At 37.2% G+C, this 19143-nt stretch overlaps 1 protein-coding gene across 1 annotated transcript; it reads left to right on the plus strand.

Moving 5' to 3' along the window:
- Positions 1–3239: 3239 nt before the first annotated feature.
- Positions 3240–17264, plus strand: RRH (retinal pigment epithelium-derived rhodopsin homolog; the record flags this gene model as incomplete). Its single annotated transcript, XM_080797094.1, has 7 exons — positions 3240–3376; positions 8328–8518; positions 10429–10528; positions 11383–11536; positions 12640–12808; positions 15779–15957; positions 17150–17264. The coding sequence occupies exons 1-7, from the start codon at positions 3271–3273 to the stop codon at positions 17262–17264; spliced, it is 1014 nt and encodes a 337-aa protein (XP_080653220.1). The 5' UTR covers positions 3240–3270.
- Between the last annotated feature and the right edge of the window lie 1879 nt (positions 17265–19143).

Here is a 19143-nt window from a genome sequence, read left to right on the forward strand (position 1 = left end):
GTGTAGGTTGGTAGACAAACTACTTGAAGGTTTCCCCTTTTACCTTAGGTGTATCTTTTCGTCATTGGTTATCTTTATACTTCTACTCTCACATCTTATTTTCCCCTTTTCTTCCTTATGGTAGTTCTTTCTAGATTTCCTTTGGGGCATTCAGTTTTGAATCAAGTTCACATGTTTAGGGAGCCTAACAATGAATTTGATACTGTGCTGTGGTAAATATCACTGAGTTCCATTCCAAAAGATTTTTTGATGATTCACATATTAAATCTTTGGAGTTGTTAACTGAATAACATCTTGATTGCTTGCATCATGTTAAAATGTACTTGTTGCCATAGTAATTAAACATTTTAGTGGAATACAAGCAATAGATCTTGATATGCTTGGAAATTTGGGAAGAGTTATAAAAGGATTGACTTTAGGTCAGTTGAAGTTTATCAGATTAAAGAATTGTGAGCTATATGTAAACGTTATATGCTTATAGTTCTATTACTTAGTATTCTAAGCCTCATCCCAGTACAGCTTTTCTGTATTGATCATGAAGGAGCATTAAAAAGTAGTTTGAAAGTACTTAGCACATTCATACTTCTAAAGCTTTTATCTACAGCAGATAAATTTGGAATTATTTTTCTTTTTTTAAGATTTTATTTATTTATTTGGCAAACAGAGATCACAGTTAGGCAGAGAGGCAGGCAGAGAGAGAGAGGAGGAGGCAGGCTTCCCGCTGAGCAGAGAGCCCGATGCGGGGCTCAATCCCAGGACCCTTGGATCATGACCTGAGCCGAAGGCAGAGGCTTTAACCCACTGAGCCACCCAGGCACCCCGGAATTATTTTTCTTTAGTTCTTAGAAATAAATCTTTCTGGGAAATTTAAGTGGATGCTATAACTAGGTATAATTCATCACAGAAAAGGAAGGGAATATGAACCTATGAACCAAAGAAAACACAAGTAATTTGTGTTTTATTCTACATATTGAATGCAAAAAACAAAACAAAACTTAAAACCCAACAACCCAGAGATTTTTTTTAAAGGGGAGAATTCCTTTTAGGGATTATGTTAATTGCCTTAGGTCATTTGAAAATATTTTGATATTGAAATCTGATGAGATTCACTTTACCCTAATACAGATACTCTTCAGAGTATTACTTTACATTTATGAAATTTTGAGTACTGGTTAGCTGTAAGATCTGGGACAGATCAACCTGGCTCAACTTCATTTCATTTTTTAATTTCTTAAAAAAAGATTTTATTTAGGGGCGCCTGGGTGGCTCAGTGGGTTGAGGCCTCTGCCTTTGGCTCAGGTCATGGTCCCGGGGTCCTGGGATCAAGCCCCGTGTCAGGCTCTCTGCTTGGTGGGGAGCCTGCTTTCTCCTCTCTATCTGCCTGTCTCTCTGCCTACTTGTGATCTCTGTCAAATTAATAAATAAAATCTTAAGAAAAAGATTTTATTTATTTGAGAGAGAGCAGGAGAGAACACAAGTGGAGTTGGTGGGTGGGGGTGCAGAGGGAGAGGGAGAAGTAGACTCCCCATTGAGCAGGGGCTCTTTCCCAGGACTCTGGGACCACGACCTGAACTGAAGGCAGACACTTACACAACTGAGCCACCTAGGTGCCCCTCAACTTCATTTATCCGTAGTTGGAAGAACTGAGGCAAAGGATTATCTTGTGTCCTTTCCTGCTGCGCTATTCTGTTATAAAATTAAATTAAGTGGGTAAATATAGCCCTCTAGTGGTTTTGTTACATGTTTACACTGTTATATATCTAGCATTTCTCTGAAGTTAACTGATTTTGAAAAATTAACTTGAAAAGAATCAGATTTTAGTAATATTACATGACATAAAGAATGTGGGGGGGAAGGTTGTAGGGATATCTTTTTTTTTTTTTAAGATTTTATATATTTAATTGACAGAAAGAGACAGCAAGAGAGGGTATACAAGCAGGGGGAGTGGGAGAAGGAGAAGCAGGCTTCCCGCCGAGCATGGAGCCCTATGTGGAACTCGATCCCGGGACCCTGGGATCATGACCTGAGCCGAAGGCAGACACTTAACAACTGAGCCACCCAGGTGTCCCAGGGATATCTTATTCTAACCATTTTCATGCTAGATTATAATCTGTTTCTATAACTACTTTTTGGGTTAATACAAGATGGTTCAGAGTATTAGAATTGCCCTGTACTTTACAGGATGAATCCAGATTCTTTGCTGATATATGCTGTGATTATTATTATCTGATAATTACTTGTGCATATCAAAGCATTGGGTTAATTAAGGTGGGCTGTGAAGTAGATCATATATATGCATGCTATGAAATACAAGTTATTAATAAGTTAGACTTGGGTTTATTGGCCTGGAATTTATGATATGACTTTAGAGGAAAACAAGTTACAGAATGATTTTATAAATGCATATCTCCCCGTTTTTCCTTAAAAGAAAAAAGTGGGAGAAACCTCGATACTAGTGTGAATACATATTTGTATAAGCAAAGAAAAACAGAAGATATACACCAGAAAATATTACTACTTTTAAGAAAGTGAGATTTGGGGGGCACCTGGGTGGCTCAGTGGGTTAAGCCTCTGCCTTCGGCTCAGGTCATGATCCCAGGGTCCTGGGATCAAGCCCCACATCGGGCTCTCTGCTCAGCGGGGGGCCTGCTTCTCCCTTTCTATCTGCCTGCCTCTCTGCCTACTTGTGATTTCTCTCTCTGTCAAATAAAAAAATAAATAATCTTTAAAAAAAAAAAAAAGTGAGATTTGGAAAGATGGAAGGAGATCACTTCTCTGTTTATGTCTGTTTATTCAGATTCTTATGGAAAAAGAAACACATGAAAAAACTTGAAAGGCTCAGCAGAAAGTGGGGACCTTAATCTGAAAAGTTTTAGGAGACCAAGGCCAGTTCTTAATTTCAGAACTGATTTCCAGCAGCAATCAGTTAAGTCAGCTCCTGCTGATTTTGAGTTTGTTTATTGTTTGAATAGGAGGTGTGCACTCGATAATCTCCTTAGCTACAAGTCTGATGCCCCAATTGTTTAAAATGCTGTGCTTGGTATTTCTCTTTACTTTGCTAATAAGCTTTTTCCTTGTCCTGGGAATTAAAATCCTTTTCTCTCCAACCCAATTAAGTTTGTTAAGGGAGGGCCTCTATGAAAAGGCCCTTCTTTGAGGTCTTTAAGTGGAAATGATTGGTTCTGAAAATACTTCCTTCAGTGGTTCTTAAAAAATTTCATAATTATTGAAGGCTCATTATGAAGGCTGTCTCAATTTCTTCCCTCCAAAATGCTAAGGAATAATTTAGACAACAGTACAGACTCTAAACAAGAAGATGGCTCGGTCTTTTCACAGACTGAACACAATATTGTTGCAGCTTACTTGATCACAGCAGGTATGAAGGTTTATTCCATTAACTTATTTTGTTTTGAATGGGTGAACGAAAGCAGAGGTTTTCAGCATAAGGTTGTAGAAAAAGCATGGGTTCAGAAGTGTTTCAAGTTCCATATTGTTGGCCACTTACCCCTAGTTGGGGTGCTCATGTGGCAAATAGGAATAGTAATAGTTGCCTTATTTCTTGGCTGTATAGTAAGAGGATGTGGGTGAAAGGATAGATGAAGTCATTGTTAATGGTGGTTAATGCCACAAGTTATTTTGAATCTTGATAAACAATGTAACATTAGTGAAGTGGGGCTGAGAAAAGTTTTCTATAAAATGAATAATATGTCATCCATATATTTGGTTATATTGTCAAGTTTTTATTGGGGAAGAGTGTGTACCATGGCAAAAATGTATTTTTATGTCCTTTACTATTCTAATACTATTCATAGTCTTGTCTTTGGTGGTGGACTCTAGTTAAGATGAAAAGGTCTTGGAAAGAAAATTAAAGTTATAAAAAGAGCAGGTTCTATTGTCACTGAGGACAGAGTTTGAAAATTCAGCTCATTCCCAGAATATGCTGTATTGGGAAACTCTTGAGCTTTGAATTTCATCTTTTAGTATCTTACCTTTCCAACAGTGAGCAGGTTCCTTCAGCTTTTTGTTCTTACATTTTCTTTTCTGAAAACAGGATAAGAATAAGATAACTGTCAGGATTGTTGAGAAGAGTGAAATTAAGAGACATAAATAACATATACAGTAGGTGTTGGGCACATACTTGTTTCTTTCTCCCCATGTGTACACACTCATTGATGTATAGTGGATTAAAATAAAGGCATGTTTGTTGGAAGAAAGGGATGGGGGAAATGAAATAGAAGTTGTCTAATTATCTTTTTAATGTATAGGTTGAATTATATAAATTTTATATTGAGGAGTCACTTCATTTCCAACTCTATGCTCATTAATGAGTTTTAAAAGTAACTGTTATATTGGTTTATTGTCATTTTTTGGATTGACTTTTATGAAATTCTCAAATATATTCAAAAGTGGAGGGAAAAAGTATCACAAATCCTACTATAACCAGCTTATTCTTCATAGTTGCTTAGTTTCCCTATAATTCACAATTACTTCTGTGCTAGCAGTTGTGGTTCTTCAGTTAATTTTTGTAAATTTTAGTGATATGCTAACTTGTTCACTTGAATACTGCAAATATTCAGGTACTGGATAAGTACTGGACAAATTCTGTTTTCTTTTTGATTTTTGTTGTAACAATATGAAAAAACAATCAGCTAATTAAAGAGAAAATCTTATTACAACTACACAGAAATACTTTGTATGCAAACTTTTGGTTTAGTTTTTTGTAGATGACCAGGAAAGCTTTCTTTTTTGATCTGTTTACAAAAGTAGCATGCAAAGAAAATTTCTTGTTAAGAAATTGTGCTCTCTGGTTCTTATGCCTGTAGCAGTAACAATAATAGGAATTTTACCACCACTACTATGACAATGATCATTACTACCACCATCACCACTAACTACCACTATTAACTGTTGTTTGAATGCATGCACTGTTCTAAATACTTAAATGTACAGAATAATTCATCCTTACACAAGGTCAGTAAGTGAATTAGTTTTATCTTCCCTGTTTATATAGACAAATAGTTTAAGTAACTTACCCAGCACACACAGATTTATTAAGGAACTATGCCAGGATTTGAACTCAGGCATTTTGATTCTAGAGCCCTCATGTAACCTCAATGGTCAGTTTTATTAAGGAATACCTTGGGTATGTGTTATTCGTGGTTTTGGTAGATAAACTGAAGGGAACATATCTAACCTCCTAATGCTCCTGTTGAAAGATTTACTGTTCTCTAGGTCCCCTAGTTTTCTTAGGTCCCCTTTTTAACAAAACCCGCTTATATTTCCAAATCAAAACCAAAGCTATGAGAAGAATTTAGTTAAAGCATTTATATCATTTGTTACTTTTACCAAGAGTTTATTAGATTTGTTGTTTAAAATTTAATTTTCAATTTAATATTTCTCTTAGATTTTAGCTCTTACAAACTTTTACCGGCTTGAGCACACTCCCTTTCTCCAAGTAAGGCTGGGAGGCAAGAGGACATGGTAAATTGATGATCTGAAATACATTCATTATGGATGAATTGTAAATTGAAGGGTAAAAGATACTAGGCTGCATAGAAGGCTGTATACCAGGTAATGAAGAATCACCTAAGTCATATAGGCGATGAGGAGTCCCTGAATGACATGATTCCATTTGCATTTTAGAAAAATGCTGTACTAGTAGCTAAGAGACCACATAGGAGGCCCCTGTGTGATTAAGAAGGATCCCAAGGAGTGAGAAGTGGCATTCAGGATAGAAGTAGACACATTCAAGAGCCAGAAGTTAGAACTGATGGTTGGATATGGCAATTGAGGGAGAGGGAAAGGGAGTGTTAATGAAGACAGTTTTCTGTTTGGGGACTCCTGTGGTTAGATGGTGAAGCTATTCACCAGGAATACATGTGGGGAAGAACAGGTTTGAAGAAGGAAGAGAAAATTCACTTGGTTCAGCGTGAGAGATGTCCAGTGGACATGTGGGCTTGAATTCTGAATTTTATGAGGTCAGTCTGGAAAAGAGCAGCATATAGCCTCGGATATGTATGAAATCACAGATTATGTGGTCAATGTGAAAAGATGGGGGTCTAAGAAGCTTGGATGATGCACATATTTAAGAAGGTGGAGATGGAAAAGGAAAGGCCAGGTGTAGAGTAAGTAGGCTCTACCAAGAGATTGTAAGAAAGCCAGAGGCTAAGAGGAAATTAATTTAGACCTATTAAATGATCTGTTGCTACCCATTAGAAAATACCTGCAGTTAAGAAAATAGAGCAGAGGGCTTGAGATAGCTGCCAAACGAATAGAGAAAAAGGCCAAATTGCTTAACTCATACCCCCCGTTATACCTAAGACCGTCCCCAAAGTACAGTTACTTCTGGTTGTGTACTCGGTAGGCAACAACTTACCATACTATGTTTTATCTGATTTTTAAAATCGCCAATTAGTAGTTAGCTTAGAAAGATTCTTCAATTCATTAAGCTTTTTGGAGTCTTTCTTGTATGCCTGCTACAGTACTTGATGCTAAAATCAGAACCAGAGAGGGGCACCTGGCTGGCTCAGTTGGTAAAGCATGTGATTCTTGATCTCAGGGTTGTGAGTTCTAGCCCTACATTGGATGTAGAGATTACTTAAAAATAAAGTCTTGAGAAAGAATCACCAAATTTGCTATCATTGTGCCTTACTTATGCTCTGCAGGAATGATAGAAATTAAACAATATGAGTTTTAGTTGTGGTCTGTTTATTAAATAAATCTGCTATATGCCACTTCTATAGAACACAGAAGTCATTAGGAACCTGAAATCTAAATGAGAAGGCTAGGAATACCTAAAAGTTAAATATAGCATCACATAAAATGAATAGTGTATAATATAAGCAAGCGCTTTGGGAATTTAGAGAAGGGAGAATTACTGTGGGTAGGGGATAGCTCTAGAGCAGAGCTGGGCTTGAATAGAACTTTGAAGGATGGGTAGCATTTGTATAGGTACAGGAAAAAAATAGGGTGTTCCAAGTGAGATAAGCTTTACAACAAGCCTTGTGTCTTTGATAAATAATTAGAACTGGATGGCTTGTTTGGCAAGTGTGGAAATTTGCTTAGAGAAGGTGAAAAAACAGATTGAGGCAAAACCTGGATATCAAGTTGGGACGTGTGGGCTTTTATCCCACAGCCAACAGAGATTATTGAAGCTCTGAGAAGAAACGTGGCTAATTCTCTGTTGTAGCCAGCTTATTCCACCAACAGCATGGAGGGGAAAGAATAGGAATCTGGAGGACTAGTGTCACGGGATGCTAAAAGGAAGTTTCGGCTGAGGTGCCAAGATGAAATGGAAGTTCTTCCTCAGCTGGCACTTTTGTGTGTGGGTGCTTGGAAACCTTCCCTCTCTACGGTTGTTGGAGGCTGCTTACTCCCCAATTATTAGGACCTAGTATATGACCCACATCTGGCTTACAGGATATTTATGCACCCCTTGCAGCATGTAGAGGTTGTTAATTGGGCTAACGTGAGTGTCCCGTTCATTCAACAATACACTGCCATTCTGATGATGAAGTTCAGTCATCTGTCTACCTCAGTCCAGCCCATTCTATGGCACTGACAAAGGTGAGTTTCTGGCCCCCAAGGCTAAGAGTCAGATCCCAGACTGTGGAAACTTGACTAGGAAGGTGTCACCTGTGAGGCTTCTCAGTGTACCTAAAAGCCAGCCTAATTCCCTTTCTGAATAGTCAAACCTTGCAATGTGTCTTCTCTAGGGGTCTGTGTTTGTGCACACTGAATGAGGTACTCAGATTTGGACACACTGAGTTCCCAGAAGTATTGGAACAGTCATATGATCTTGTACATGGGAGATCCTAGTAAATGGCAATGAGTTGAATGAAAAGGGACATGGAACTGGAACATGGGTCAGGGCTGGAAAGTGACAGAATTGTTAGGGTAGAATTGATAGGTGAGGCTTGAGAAAGGAAAATATAGAGAAGGAAAAGCCGCAGGCCTCAGGAAGGAGGAGGAAGTTAGACTGCCAAAAGAGATGGTATGGTCATACATGTATCTTAAAAATCAGCGGAGGTGGTATCATGAAAGACAGGGAAGGAATTTCAAGGGCAGCATGATTAACAGTGAGGATAGTAAAACTGGCCTTCAGTACTCTGTATGCAGTTCGTAGATTCTTCGTTTTAATTTAATTATTTCTATTTCACAGAAGGGCTGGGAAGGTATTATAACCAATTTTAAGAATAGTTGGAGCTCCTCCAGTAAATGAACTAAAATGGATTTGCTTTGCTTTTGAGGGGGCTTAAATATTTAATTTTGATACTACTTTTAAATATTCAAATTAAACAAAGTGATTTTTTTTTATATGTTCTCAGGTATAATAAGTATTTTCAGCAACCTAATAGTTCTGGGCATCTTCATTAAGTACAAGGAACTTCGGACACCCACAAATGCAATTATCATTAACCTGGCTGTTACTGATATAGGGGTCAGTAGCATTGGATATCCCATGTCAGCAGCTTCAGATCTGTATGGAAGTTGGAAATTTGGATATGCAGGATGCCAGGTATTGGAGAGATCTTTGGAATGAAAGCAAAATAAAATAGTAAAGAGATGTAAATTGAAATGTCTTAAAAAAAGAAATTCCAAGGGTTTCAAATAAATAAGATCATGTAGGATAATAGATAAAGTGGTCTTACAGAAAATAGCTTCAGAAGTGACTGGGAAATACATTACTTAGTAAAAGAGAAATGACATTGGTAGCATTCATTATATTTTCAGAATTTCCCTTACCCAAAGGAAAAAAACAAAAAAATCAGCATTCGGAAAAGTAAAAATCTGCATATTCAAAAACCCTTTCATTGGAAACAATGAACTATCTAATGACAGTATCATAATATCTAAGTAATGTAGTTAAGCTATCAGTTTTTGTCCCCCTCTATGGACAGTCCTCCAATGGACTTGCAATTAATTATATTCGTTATTATTTTTACTGGCCAGGAAATATATTAATATTAATTCATATTAGGAGAGTAGGGAGATAAGACTTTTGGCCCAAGTTTTTAAAACAGTTTACTATTTTAAGCTATAAAATTACAGAGAATAAAATAAGAGTAATAGAATAATGAATACTCATGTATGTACCACCTGGTTTTGTCAAATCTTAATGTTTCACAATATGTGCCTTAGGTTGTTCAGCTTTTTAAAGATAAAAAACTTGAGGGGCACCTGCGTGGCTCAGGTGGTTAAGGGACCTGCTCTTGGTTTCAGCTTAGGTCATGGTCTCAGGGTCGTGAGATCGAGCCCTGTGTTGGCTCCACGTGCTCAGTGCAGAGTCCAGTTTATGGTCTTAACCATCCTGCTCGTGTGCGTGCATGTGTGCACACGTGTGTGCACACATGCTGTCTCTCTCAAATACATAAATAAAATCTTAAAAAAAAAAAGGTCTAAAACTTGAATAATACTGTTGAAGGCCGTTGCCTACTATGCCCAACCTTCCTTCTCTTCCATGAATGTCTTTCTATCTTAGTACATATTTACCTGCTCATAAACTATACTGTTGGGATATTTCAAATTCTCTATAAAATAATAATGTTGTGTACATGATGCAGTCTTATTATATGATACCATGTTTTCGAAGTTTATCCATGTTGACGGATGTAGCTGTAAGTCACTCACTTTAACTGCTCTATGATATTCCATCTTATGAACATACCCCAATGTATTTATTTTTCTATTATTAAGCATTTACTCCCACTTGTTTTCAGTCACAAACAAAGCTTCAATAAGCATTCTTATGTCTCCTACAATGTCTAAGAGTTTCTTTAGACATATTGCTTAGGAGAAGGATGGTTGGGTTGTAGAGAATATTCATCCTCAATTTCGTCAGATGTGGCCAAATTGCTCTCCAAAATGGTTATGCCAGTTATGAAAACTTCTACTATTTCATATTCTCTCCCATGCTGGGGATTGTCAGATTTTAAATTTTTTGTCATTTTGTTGGGTATATAGGGGTACCTTAATAATCTGTACTTCTTTGAATATGTATTGTGGTTTACATCTTGTGTCATAAACATTCAGGTTTCCCCTGTGTGAACAGCCCATTTTCCGTTTGTCTAGAATTTCTTCTTGTTGAATTCTCTATCTTGTGAACACTAGTATTTCGTTGGTTATCTGCACTGCGCCTAATTTGTGGTTTGTTTTCACACTATGTTTATAGAGTATGTTGTATAGAAGTTCTACTTTAAGTTTTAAAAATTTTTTAAAAGTTTATTTTAATTAATGAAGACCTAAAACACTTTCCATACATGCCTTTAAAAAGTCAGTTACAATATGACAATGGTAAATGTATTCTAAAATTATTAAAATAAAAAACATTCAATGTCCTTAAAATGTACTCTAGCCATGGAATAAAAATGTAAGTGTCTCTTGGGAGGGTGTGTAGAATGGTGTATTCTTTCCAACTTTGACTTTTAGATTTATGCCGGGCTGAATATCTTTTTCGGAATGGCAAGTATTGGATTACTCACTGTTGTGGCCGTAGATCGATACCTGACCATCTATAGTCCGGACACAGGTATAACCCTTCTCTTAGCTTTCTCAGCGAATCGTTTCTGGCCTAAGTACTACTCAACACACATGCACTTTAAAATAATAATGTAATGATTGGGGCGCCTGCGTGGCTCAGTCGGTTAAGCATCTGCCTTCAGCTCAGATCATGATCCCAGGGATGGAGATGGAGCCTGGGATGGAGCCCTGCTTGCTTCTCCCTCTCCCACTCTCCCTGCTTGTGTGCTCGCTCTGGATGCCCCGGCATCTGGCTCCTTGCTTAGTGCGAAGTCTGATTCTCCTTCTGCCGCTCCCCTGCTCATGCACTCTCTCTCTCTCTCTCTCTCGCAAAAATAAAATCTTTAAAAAATAAAATAAAATATAAATGTAATGAGTTGCATTAAGACTGCATAGTCACTCTTGTTTCTCTGATAATCCTTGTTCAAAAGTTTCAATGATTTCCTATGATACTTAGAATAAAATCCAAATTTCACAGCCCAAACTCCAAGGCTCCACATGGTCTGGCCCCTGGCTATCTTTCCAGCATTGGCTGGCATCCCCTCACTTTGGGGTACTGTCCTAGGCCTTTCGCATTTCAGGATCTTTGTAAGTGCTGTTTTCCCTGGCCCTGGAGAATGCTTCTCCCTGCTTGTCCTCTGGCTGATCCTTTTTATCATTCAGGTCATTCAGGTGCCAGTTAAATGCCTTCTTTTTTTTTTTTTTTTTTTTACCTGAATATGAATTCATGTAGAAGGCACTGAGTGAACTAACGTGCTTTGTAAAGAATCTACCTAATAACTTTGAATAATCAGTTAAAGCAAAGTGAAGATATGAATTCCATCATTGGCAAATGATGCTAATATTTCATCTGTTTGTTAATAGGAAGAAGAATGACCACCAACACTTACATCGGCATGATTCTAGGGGCCTGGCTCAATGGTCTCTTTTGGGCTTTGATGCCTATCATAGGGTGGGCTAGTTATGCCCCAGATCCTACTGGGGCTACTTGTACCATAAACTGGCGGAAGAATGATGCGTAAGAGACACATTTTCACTTTAAAATAATCAAGTGCGGGGCACCTGGGTGGCTCAGTGGTTTAAGCCTCTGCCTTTGGCTCAGGTCATGATCTCAGGGTCCTGGGATCAAGCCCCACATTGGGCTCTCTGCTCAGCAGGGAGCCTGCTTCCTCATCTCTCTCTGCCTGCCTCTCGGCCTACTTGTGATCTCTGTCTGTTAAATAAATAAATAAATAAAATATTTTTTAAAAAATCAAATGCTTCTAATGTAGACAGTTTCTCATCATTTCAAATTTAAGCTCAGATCAAATGTTTTCCATACAGAGTGTGGCCAAGTGCTTCCTTGGTAGTGATGGTGTGATTCCAGCATCAAATTACACTTGTTTGCAAGTAAAGGCCATCCAGCTCCCTTGTTCCCTTACCCTCTACCGTCCTCTCTCTCCTGTGTCAGCCAAGTGGGTATAGACCACCCTTCCGTATTGGTATCTCAGAATCTGAGATATTGGTATTTCAGAATCTGAAAGGGAAAAACAGAACATTAGTATCACTAGACAGCGTGTGGCTCTGCTGAAAGCCCAGGTGGACCCCCTACTATCTTTTCAGGATGGCCTGGTGATAAAGCTGGAATGACAAGGCAAAGGCACAGCCACTGTAGGGACTGGATTGCTCCTTAGTGATGCTCTTCTGTATTTACCAGGGAGAAGAGGGTAACTTAGTTTGTTAAAGAAAATGAAAGATGACCCAGAAAAATGGGTAGAAAATTTCTAACTCTCCAACTAAATTTAAATCTTAAACTTTCTGTAAAGGGTCAATAAGAAAATATTTTAGGCTTTACAGACAAGACTGTCTCTGTTACGATTGTTCAACCCTGCCTGTGAAAGCGGACGTAGACAGTGTGTAGGTAAATGTAGTTCCGGTAAAAGGTAATTTATAAAGATGACAGGCCATAGTTTTCCAACCCCTAATCTAAATGAACCAATTAAATATCATTCCTATGTTACTTAATAATACAATGACTGTTGAACAGTGCCACCGTTATTTTTAATAATTGTTCCGTTTCCTTTCCCCTATTCAGCACAATAAACAAGTAGTGATTTGGGGATTCCCTTTTCTTACTTTCAGATCTTTTGTTTCTTTCACGATGACAGTTATTGCAGTAAATTTTATTGTGCCCTTGACGGTGATGTTTTACTGCTATTACCATGTCACTCGATCCATTAAATGTCGTACTACTAGTAACTGCACTGAGTACCTCAACAGAAACTGGTCAGATCAGGTAGATGTAACAAAGGTAAGACATTAAAATCCTTAATTTACGCATATGTGGTCCATATTACAATCACCTTTCCCCATCACCTGATTCTTACTCTCTGACTCTTCTTCTTATGTTTGTCTCCATATTTCTAAATGATGTGCTTATCTGCTATTTCAGATATTTTTGTTTGCTATTACTCTTGATTTCCTACTATGGATAGTGAGAATTTATTTCTCTTACACCATCTTTCCTATTCCTCTACCCCAACCTTTCTCTCTCCTCATCTTGTCAGCATAATGTTAATAATATTTGGTTACATAATTGTACCTTATTGTAACTACCTAAATTTTGTTTATTGCAGATCTCTTTATGGTTCTGTGATTTGTATTTTTTGTTTATTTTGTTTTCCTTTTGGGGTTAATCATTTTCTTTCTCTTCCTCCTCTCAGTCCCCTCTTCTGCTCCCTATCCTTCCCACACCCCCATAGTTTTGTTTGCTCACTGTTCTGTGTATGGGTCACTAATTCATCTCTGAACTCCCCACCAGAAGCACCAATCTCCTCTCTGTATTTTCAAATGCATTAGAGACTAATTGTCTTTATCCTTCTCTTGGAACCTTCCCTCCTGCTGAGACTCTCAGGCATCTTGCTCTACGCTGGTCCTTCTCTAAGGCCACTGCCGGCAACCTCAGATCTCCTTATTGACAGCTGAGCATGCCTGTGGCCTCTCTCCTGGGTTGGATCACCTGTTTTCTGGCTTTCATGTCTTCCTTTTTGGGGGGGTGGGTACTCGCTCTCATTTGGTGGACCACATTCTCAAATAGATTTCTCAGGAGGTTATAGGAGGTAAATTTTTAAAGATTTTGTTGTCTGAAACTGTCTTAATTCTATGATCATGTTTGACTGTTTGCCTCACATGGAATTTTAAGTAGAACAATGATTTTCAAAGAATTTTGAAGGCATTGCTCTAGGGTCCACTAGCTTCCAGTGTTGCTCTCGCAAAGGCTGACAGCATTATGGTGACTGACCCTTTGTAGTGTTCTATGTGTTCTCTCTCTGGAAGCTTGGAGGATCATCTCTGTGTCTCCAGTTTTCTGGAATTTCATGCTGATGTGTCTTGAGGGGGTTCTTTATTCACCCATGTTCTGGGTACTTAGCGAGTGCTTTCAATGTAAAGACTCAAGACTTAAGTCTTCCCCTTCTGGGAGATTTCTTGTATTATTTCTCTGGTGATTTCCTTTCCATGTTTTTTTTTTCCCCCGTCCTCTTTTTCTGGAATTTTTTTTTTTGTTTGTTTTCTGTTTTTTGTTTTTGTTTTGTTTTGTTTTGTTTTTTATATTGAATCTCCTGAAAATATCTTCTAATTTTCTTAGATTTTTTCTCCTATGTTGTCTCTGTCTTGGACTTTGTTTTTGTTTCTACTTTCTGCAAGATTTCCTCAACCATGTCCAGGTCTGGGATTGGGTGAGAAAAGTGAGGCTCAAGCCTTGGTGAGAAATTTAAACAAGCACCAAAAAAACTCAGCAATCTCCCCCCAAAAGTAGCTAATGTAGTATTTTTTAAAAATCAAATTTAATATCACATCAGAGAGGGAGACAAACCATAAGGGAAATAAACAAACTGAGGGTTGCTGGAGGGGAGGTATGTAGGGGGATGGGTAACTCAGGGATGGGCATTAAGGAGGGCACATGATATAATGAGCACTGAGTGTTACATGCAACTGACGAATCACTGAACTCTACCTCTGAAACTAATACTATATGTTAATTAATTGATTTTAAATAAAAAATCAGTTTAAAAAGCCCATATTGAACAAAATACAAAATTTTGAAGACAGGGTCTGACCCTGTACTTACACAACTCACCTCATTACCCTAATGCTAGCTAACCCCATCATTCAGCCTTTCAATTGCATTTTAAAAATTCTGCCCTTTTTTAGGGTAAAGGATAAAAAAGGTTATTATAGATTAAAAGAGTTAATTTCACATCCTCTACTCCTTTCCAGTTGCCTCCTCTTCTTGTTTTATGGATGTATATCTTCTTTCTGTGATAGTATTATGTACATATTTACATTTTCCTTCTGTTCATCACATACTTTTTTGTTTCCCCTGAATTTTTGCACCACTTTTTTTGGCATCTTAAAAAAAAAAATCTTATTATTGAAGTATAGTTGACATACAATGTTATGCCAGTTTCGGGTGTACAACATAGTGATTCAATTACAGTAACTGTAGTTACCATCATCTGTCACCATGCAATGTTATTACAATATTATTGATTATATTCCCTATGCTGTGTACTTTCCATCCCTATGACTTACTTATTTTATACCTGGAAGTTTGTACCACTTAACTCCCTTCCTCTATTTTACCCATCCTTCTATATTCCTCTCCTCTGGTAACCTCCAGTTCTCTGTATTTATGAGTCTATTTTCATTTTCTGTCTGTTCATTTGTTTTGTTTCTTAGACTCCACATATAAATGAAATCATATGGTATTAATCTTTCTCTTTCTGACTTATTTCACTTAGCATAATACTCTCTAGGTCCATCCATGTTGTTACAAATGGCAAGATTTCATTTTTTTCCAGACTGAATTTAAAAAGCTAGAAAGTTATTTTTTTCAGATTAGCAGATAATGACAGTGAGGGGAAAAAGCACAGTGCCAGCAGTCTGTAGCACAATTACTAGATATGGGTTAGGAGTGCATTTTCATCTGCCTCTCATCAAAGCCAGCTTTTGTATTCTTCTCTAGCACACTAAAAGAAAGAGGACATACTTTACATTGTTTAACGTTCTATCCATTTAACAAGCTCTTGTTATCATAGAGTACTCGAAGCACACAAGCAAAGTACAACGAGGTTTGGAAAAGTTCAGATTTTCCTCTATGTCAGCAACAACATAAACTTATTAAAATTCCTATTTAGATAATTATTCATGCTATTTTAAATATAGTAGCTACTTCAATATTTTAGATATCGGGTTTGCCAAATATTGATTTATTTTACAGATGTCTGTGATAATGATACTCATGTTTCTGGTGGCATGGTCCCCTTATTCCATCGTGTGCTTATGGGCTTCTTTTGGTGACCCAAAGAAGATTCCTCCCTCAATGGCCATCATAGCTCCGCTGTTTGCAAAATCTTCTACATTCTACAATCCCTGTATTTATGTGGTTGCTAACAAAAAGTAAGTAATGTTTAAAATGCTTTTAAATTAAAAAAAATGGATATAGAAAGACTGTTAAAAAGATTTTTGGGGAGGTAAGTGACAGAAACTCCTTTAAACTAGTGTAAAAATTTGGCTCATGCAACTGGAGAAGCATCTAGGCCTTTAAATGCCTTGAGCTCTGGGTCTGTGACAGCCTCTTCCCATATGGAGGGGAGAGGATTATAGCAACCCAAGACCCAAGTTCTACCAGCTATGCCTCCCCAAATTTGAGTTCCATCTCAGATGGCTTTCTGGCAGAAAATCTGCTGGAAGGTTGTTGGTGGGCTCTGCTTAGTTCTCATGGTTATCCCCTCCCCAGTACATGGAATTGTTTTTCCAAAGAAAAGAGTGGTTTTATTATCAGAAAATGGACAAAGTGAGGAAGGCAAAGTTGGGCTCCACAAGTGGGTGGTATAGTTGCATATTTATTAGAAGATATTCAAATGCAAGAGAAAAACTCTACACTAAAATAAAAGGGCTTCAGGAGTGGGTAGTTATTCAGGATAATAAAGAATCCTAAACTTAGCAAAGATTTCTGGCTCCTCAGTGAAGCCTAGATAATTTTACTTCCTGTTACTGCTAAAAGATGGAATAACCAATTTATTGTCCTGAAATATTTGATCAAAAAAATCTCAGTAGAGGCCAGGCAATCTTGTCCTGAAATGCAAACGTTTGTACTTATGCACATTTTTGGGAGAACAGCTTTAGCTACAGGTACACAGAGAAACATAAAAATTTTAAGACCAAACAGATCACATAAGAAGCATAAAGAACATATTTTAAATTCAGAGTCCATTGGTAGTTCTTTTGGAACGATTAGTCGTTCTCAAGCTCCCCTTAATTTCACCTGGACTTTGCTCAGAAGAACAAATGTGTGAAATATACATCCTTAGTTCAAGTGAATTTTAACTGACATTTGAAGTGTCATCTTAATACATACTGATTTTTATTAAGTGTCTTCAACGTTTATAATCAATGGGGCAAAACTGGTCTTTAACTGTACCATATACTTTATACATTCATGAATATTCTTGACAGATGTTAAAATTGGAGGCAAAAATGTATTTGGAGATGTCAGTTAGCAGTAGAGACATCTTAGCCATGTTCGAAAATGCTTTAAAAGTTCCAAGTCATTATAGGATAATGCCAGATTTCCCCTTTCTTACTGTAGATTTCGGAAGGCAATGTTTGCCATGTTCAAATGTCAGACTCACCAAGCGACACCCATGACAAGTATTTTACCAATGGATGTATCTCAAAATCCACTGGCTTCTGGAAGAAACTGAAGTAAGAGAAAAAGTACACAGTTTCAAAATATTTTATTTACCTTATTCCCCAGTGGTTTAGTTTTATTTTAAATATGATCCTGTTTAGATCAGATGCAGACATAGATTATTTTCTTATTAGACCCTAAATTCCCCAAGTGTAGCTCCTTGTTCTTCTGTTTATGGGATGGCTATTGTAGTGATTGTTTATTTTCTTCATGTAAATTTACTGTTCATCTCCTTTGATGACTCTATGCATGTGAGATTAAGGCCCATTCCCTTTCTCCCAATCATGGGATTCATTATACTATATCAGTGACTTGGTAACTTGTCTAGGCTCTCCATTAGATTAGAAGTAGCCACTATTTTAATGTTAAAATAAATTAATAATAATGATAATAATAATAACAGTCTTCAATAAGTAAATTACTGAGATGAGTTGTTGGATGTTCCTAGGTAGATGGAAAATATTTAAGCATTTCACACTTCTAAAATTGTAATACAATTATTAACTTCTACTATTTAACAAAAATATTAAACACCGTTGCTTCTAAATCACATTAGCTGATGCACATATATATACCTTACATAGCAATGTAATCTCTGCATATTATTATGTATTCTGCATTTTTAATTTACATTTTTCTGTGTATTTCCATATATTTGCCACTAGGATTAATTTAATCATGGGGGGTTTATATTTGTTCTCTTTTTTCCTATTTTGTTTGTCTGAAATTTATTTTATTGCAGTAAGAACACAACATGGCTCTGTCCTCTTAACCAGTTTTTAAGTGTACAATATAGTATTGGTAACTATGTGTACAGCAGATCTGTAGAACATATTGTCTTGCTTAACTGAGACTTTATGTCCATTGATAACTGTTTACTTGTTCTTTGATGTATCCTTAGCAGGTAGATGCATTTTGCCTGGCACATAGTAGGTGCTCAAAAAAACCATTGTTGAATGTTGATGCATTTGCAGACTCATGTATTTGTTGTTTTAAATGACCATTGTTTAAATAGTGGACATTTAAAATCTGTGGTATTGGGGCACCTGGGTGGCTCAGTGGGTTAAAGCCTCTGCCTTCAGCTCAGGTCATGATATCAGGGTCGGGGGATCAAGCCCTTCATCGGGCTCCCTGCTCAGTGGGGAGCCTGCTTCCCCCTCGCTCTCTGCCTGCCTCTCTGCCTACTTGTGATCTCTGTCTGTCAAGTAAATAAATAAAATCTTAAAAAAAAAAAAATCTGTGGTATTTTATTTTAACTGAGCAAATTTTTCTGCCTTTATTGTTTCTGTATGCATCCTATCAATTTTAAACATTTCCCATAATCTTATTTTTTATAGAATTGACTTTCTTTTGAAAGGGTTTTGGCTTAAAGATTGTTGATAGAACCACTATACAATAACAAGATTAAATTCTATATATATGTGTGTGTTATCGGGCAGGGCTAATCAGGAGGTACTTGATATGCCCAGATATGTATTTTATATATATATATATATATATGTGTGTGTGTGTGTGTGTGTGTGTGTGTTTGTATGTGTTTATAAAACCTAAATCCTTGATTGTCAATTGCCATGAGGATTTTCCATCTTGTGTACATGGAGGTAGTTTTTAATGATTGAATTTAATTTTTATTTTTGGATAGAGCCTAATTTTGCTAAAAGACATGACAGCTGATCTTCAGATATGGCTTGATGCCTATATTGAAAAACTACTTAAGAATAAAATATATTCCTGAACAGAGATCATGGCCTTTGTTAGAAACTGCTGGGATAACCTTATACTGCCCCGAAGTGACCTGGGAGAGCCAAAGTCTTAGTCCTGCCACTCAGTGGTGGATTGAAGCATTTTGCCCAAAAAATCTACATACTTGATTTTGTTAACTTTGTTTTTGG

This window comes from Martes martes (genome assembly GCF_963455335.1).
Source record: "Martes martes genome assembly, chromosome: 2".
Taxonomy (NCBI): Eukaryota; Metazoa; Chordata; class Mammalia; order Carnivora; family Mustelidae; genus Martes; species Martes martes.